Here is a 5,286-nt window from a genome sequence, read left to right as displayed (position 1 = left end):
GTAATTAATTTTAATTTTTGATCAACTTTAAAGGACAAGTCGAAACTCTTATAATCATGAATAAATTTAAACTAAGATTTCAAATCTCAATAAAAACAAATCCTAATTTAACCCTAAAATTTTTGTTTAAAATAATTTACTCAAACCAAACTACATTGTTTCCCAAAATCCATATATCTCACAAGCTAAGCTGTATATCATAATTCTTTTTTGTTTCATTGGAATAAACAACCCATATAAAGTATAAACCCCACATAAAAGCCTCAAAATTATCATTAATTAAACACAAAAATGAATAAGATTTTTAAAATTTGAAAACTTCAAACACAATGAAAAAATTATAAAATATATGATAACAATAAAATAAGAATAGAATATTTCCTTATTAAAACGTCAGCGTTTGAAGTTCCTACTATAAAAACCCTCCAAAGTCCTCGTAGAATCTTCATCCATTGCGCCACATACATATCCATATAATTTCTTCTTCTTCTTCTTATTTTCTTTCTTCAGCTCATAAGCTTCACCATGAGTGTTCTCCCGGAAACCACTCAAGAAAAAACTCTCCCAGATGCCTGGGATTACACCGGCAAGCCCGCCATCAAGGCCAAAACCGGTGGCTGGGTCGCCGCTGCCATGATTCTAGGTCTATTTTTATTTTTGTTATATATATATTTTTTTATCGTATCAACTTAAACTTTTGAGCTCAGTAATTTAAAAAACGAGAACGTAATTATTATACAGGACCGGAGGCGGTGGAGAGGCTTACGACGCTGGGGATTGCAGTGAATTTGGTAACATATTTGACGGAAACAATGCATCTGGGAAATGCAACTGCAGCCAACAATGTCACCAACTTCCTCGGAACTTCCTTCATGTTATGTCTGTTTGGTGGTTTTGTCGCCGACACTTTTCTCGGCCGGTAATTACATTAATTTTTTTTCTTTTCTGCATTTCAATTGTAAGAGTTTCGTCTTATACTTTGAAAAATAAATAATTAATTAATTTTTAAGATTTTATAAAGTTATTTTTAATTGATATATAAATTTTCAATTCTTATACTAATTACAGTGAAAAATTTTCATTTTTAGTTAAAAAAAAGATGTAAAGGTAGGAATTCGAACATAGCCAACGTGTTTAATTGTTTAGGTAATTATTTCGTTTTTTTAATTTTTTAAAATTCAACCTAATTTCTCTCTTTTAATCTTGGTTAATTCTTAACCTAATTTCAAAAAAATAAAAATAAAAATAATAAATAAATAGATAACACAAAACAAACTAAAAACAAAATAAATAGTTATCAAACAACCCAAATCGAAACAATTAAATATGTGAAACTAAAAGCAATTTCATTAAATATGGAGATAACTTTAGTTTGGACTTTTGAGTTTAGGGTTTTCTTTTTCTTTTTCTTTTTCTTTCTTTCTTTCTTTCTTTTTTTTTTTTTTTTTTTTGGAGTAAAAATTACTTGGATGGTTATTCTGATTCGTTATTTTTTCTTCCTAAAGGTATCTGACGATTTCTATTTTTGCAACCGTTCAAGCAACAGTAAGATTATATTACTCTTGTCGAATTATAATTTTATTTTCTAGTTTAATTATTTTTTGAAGATTTTAGGTTATATTGGTAAACATGTTTTAATTAAAAATTTTGTGGCATTAATTAGGGTGTAACTCTCTTAACAATCTCCACCATAATTCCAAGTCTCCGACCTCCAAAGTGTTCGCCGGGGTTCTCAACCACCCCATGCATTCAGGCAGACAGCAAGCAGCTGGCCATTCTCCACACAGCCCTATACTTGACCGCGCTCGGCACCGGTGGCCTAAAATCGAGTGTATCAGGCTTTGGTTCTGATCAATTCGACGACATGGACAAAGAGGAGAGAATAAAAATGTCCAACTTCTTCAACTGGTTCTTCTTTATAATTAGCATTGGGTCGCTTGGAGCTGTGACAATTCTTGTTTACATTCAAGACAACTGGGGCAGGCAATGGGGATATGGGATATGTGCCTGTGCCATTGTGTTGGGATTGGTTGTCTTCTTGTTGGGTACTCGTCGATACCGGTTCAAGAAATTGGTCGGTAGCCCGTTGACGCAGATCGCTGCCGTGCTTTTTGCGGCATGGAAGAAGAGGAAGTTGGATTTACCCTCTGATCCATTGTCGTTGTATCAAATTGAAGATGCAGTCGATGGATCTGGGAAGAAGAAGCAAAAGCTACCCCGCACCAAGCAATTCAGGTTTGAATTATGTTTATCTTTTCAACATAAATAAATCAAAAAATAAATTTTTTTAAAGGATAATAGTATTCTTTAACATTATTTATACATAGAAGTTATTCTCAAAAAAGAAAGGAAGAAAGAAAACAATATTCAATTACACCCATTTCTAAAAATTGAAACTTTATTACTTCTACGAATCTACGATGATCAATTGGTAAGATAGTTCATATAGTCGGTATAAGTGGGGTATTCTCTCATTTGTGCCTATTGAATATTAATGAATAAGAGATGATGGAGGTACTAAAAATGTGTTTACCTAATAGAGATATTTGGATGTATCTACTGTATCCATTTTTTTTTTTTTTAAAAAAAAAGTGGTATAATGATGGTGTTAAGAATAAATCCACCTAGTATAGATCTTTGAGTGCACCTTCGACCCAAATTGTCTTTTTTTAAAAACAAATATAAAACATAATTCACTTGAAATAAAATATATACTCTATTAACCTGAGAGTCAGATGTTCGATTTTTCCTCTAAAATATATGTCGGTATAAAAGATTTAAACTATCATCTTACTTTTAAAGACGATTAATATATGAATTATAACATAATTGTGGCCATTCCCAATACGTTTTCCTACCACATAGGCCAAAAAATCAATCCCAAATTCTACTTTTGGCTACCAATTATGCTCTTTAATTAGTTAAAAACTATATCCTAATCCAACGGGGAAGCAGACAAGCTTAAGACAAAAAACATTTTATACACTTGGAAGTTAGCCATAATTGAAGCCTATTATATTTGTTTTTCCAATTTACAGACAAGAAATTGGAATAATTTTATTCATTATAAAATCATTATAAAGTTGGGACACAACTCTTCTTAAACATCTAGCCGACAATTTTTTTTTTTTTAATTATTATTCTATTTCATATATAAAACTCAATTGATTGGCTCTACAAGTTGTGTGAAAAATAATCTAAATAAATCAAATGGCTCTGTCTCCAAAATTTGTAGTCTCTCACGATGCTTGTCAACCTCTCTCTAGCTTATTTTCCAAGAACAAAAATCATTAACTTTTAGTTACTCATCGATACTAAATCTTATGCTTTGATCTCTCCCCGAATATTTTAACTCAGATTCTTTGAGCACTTCCTTCTATGTCTTTTGGCTCTCATTTTAAAAAAGTTTTAACTTTTGTTCAAACTCTAATAATCATTGAGTCAATTTTGGATAAGAGGAGTGAATTTTTATCCCATAATCAACTTTTATATATAAATGAGAAATTAGTTCTTATTTTTGTCATGTGGGATTTGAAAAAGTTTCAAACTTTGGTCCAACCCAAGTTCAAATCCAATCAAAAACTAATGGTTAATCATGATATCGGTTATTGGGTTCGGGATGGGATAAGAGTACTATAAATGTGTCAACCTAATTAAGATGTTCAGATGCCTCTACTAACTCCTTGCCAGCCTTTAGTTTCTTGTTTTAAGAAAATTATGAATTTATATAATTAAAGTTTTTTTGTTTTATATATTGAATGTGTTTGTTTATGGTGTAGGTTTCTGGACAAGGCAGCAATTAAGGATGACGAGATAGTTGGCGATGTAGTAAACAAGTGGAAAGTATCAACCCTAACAGACATTGAGGAAGTAAAATTAGTGCTTAGGATGTTACCCATTTGGGCAACCACCATAATATTTTGGACAGTCTATGCCCAAATGACAACATTTTCTGTGTCACAAGCCACCACAATGAACCGACGCCTGGGAAAATCCTTCGAAATTCCGGCAGCCTCCCTCACCGTCTTCTTTGTTGCCAGCATTCTCTTAACGGTCCCGATCTACGACCGATTCATCGTCCCAATAGCATCGAGAATTTTGAAGAACCCACAAGGCCTAAGCCCGCTACAACGCGTGGGGGTCGGCCTGGTTCTATCGATAATTGCCATGATCGCCGCCGCACTGACCGAAATAAAACGATTGAGGGTGGTAGAGGAAAACGGGTTGACGTACAAGCCAACAGCAGAGGTGCCATTGAGCGTGTTTTGGTTGGCTCCCCAGTTTTTATTAGTAGGATCAGGTAAAAAGACAATGGTCATCCTTTTAATTTGTCGTAAATTCGAAACATATACATATAAAAAGTTAGAACGTAAAATTTTGTTTGCTCGTGCAGGCGAGGCCTTTACGTACATGGGACAATTGGATTTTTTCTTAAGAGAATGCCCTAAAGGGATGAAGACAATGAGCACAGGGTTGTTTTTGAGCACACTTGCTTTAGGGTTTTTCTTTAGCTCATTGCTAGTTACAATTGTGGGAAAAGTGACTGAACATGGGAAGCCATGGATACCAGACAATCTCAATGAAGGGAAGCTTTATGATTTCTATTGGCTATTGGCAATTTTAAGTGTGTTGAATTTGATGGTGTTTTTGGTTTGTTCTAAGTGGTATGTGTATAAGGAAAAGAGGTTGGCTGATGAAGGGATCGAATTGGAGGACTGTGGACCAATTGGCCATTGAAAAGTCCATGCATGCATACATATATATATTATCACTTGCTCTCTTCACTTTGTTTGTGTGTGGGTTTTTGTTAAGTATAAAGGTTTTAGAAGCCCATTTGAAAAGGGGGTACCCTTTACATTTTAATAATGTAAAGTTTATATGTAAAGTTTTGATGTATCAGAAAGCCAAGGAAAAAAGTGAGAATCGCTTTTGGAAGTTCTCTCTAATATAATATCAAAAAATTTGGGTGTTACCTTTTTCCCTCTAAATTCTTCCCACGTTGTTTGTCTCATCCAATAAATGCCATTATTTTATCTTTTTTTTTTTTAAGTTTAACAATAATGGAGTGGATGATGGAATCATCTATCTTTAAAATGGTAATTGATGTATCATTAACTAAGTTAAGCTGAAGAATTTATATTTTTTCCATTTAAGGTAATTGATTATTAACACAGTTGTGATGATCTTATCTGCCAAGAATGTACAAATTATAGCAGTATTTTGCCAAGAATGTACACCAATTTATCTGCTATAATTTTTAGGCTTGGTTCCCCTCTTGCTAGTTGA

At 33.0% G+C, this 5,286-nt stretch overlaps 1 protein-coding gene across 1 annotated transcript; it reads left to right on the top strand.

Moving 5' to 3' along the window:
- Nucleotides 1–525: 525 nt before the first annotated feature.
- Nucleotides 526–4,737, top strand: LOC120068413 (protein NRT1/ PTR FAMILY 6.3-like). Its single transcript, XM_039020173.1, has 6 exons — nucleotides 526–643; nucleotides 742–919; nucleotides 1,506–1,545; nucleotides 1,664–2,235; nucleotides 3,780–4,300; nucleotides 4,394–4,737. The coding sequence occupies exons 1-6, from the start codon at nucleotides 526–528 to the stop codon at nucleotides 4,735–4,737; spliced, it is 1,773 nt and encodes a 590-aa protein (XP_038876101.1).
- Nucleotides 4,738–5,286: the final 549 nt, after the last annotated feature.

Source organism: Benincasa hispida, chromosome 12 (assembly GCF_009727055.1).
Source record: "Benincasa hispida cultivar B227 chromosome 12, ASM972705v1, whole genome shotgun sequence".
NCBI classification, from domain to species: Eukaryota; Viridiplantae; Streptophyta; class Magnoliopsida; order Cucurbitales; family Cucurbitaceae; genus Benincasa; species Benincasa hispida.
This window is presented reverse-complemented; position numbering and strand designations above follow the sequence as displayed.

Bases quoted from the DNA above. Each gene is read 5' to 3' on its own strand.
- LOC120068413 (XM_039020173.1), top strand. From the start codon at position 526: ATGAGTGTTCTCCCGGAAACCACTCAAGAAAAAACTCTCCCAGATGCC. The intron at 1,546-1,663 runs GTAAGATTATAT...GGCATTAATTAG, and splicing joins TTGCAACCGTTCAAGCAACA to GGTGTAACTCTCTTAACAAT. The intron at 4,301-4,393 runs GTAAAAAGACAA...TTGCTCGTGCAG, and splicing joins GTTTTTATTAGTAGGATCAG to GCGAGGCCTTTACGTACATG.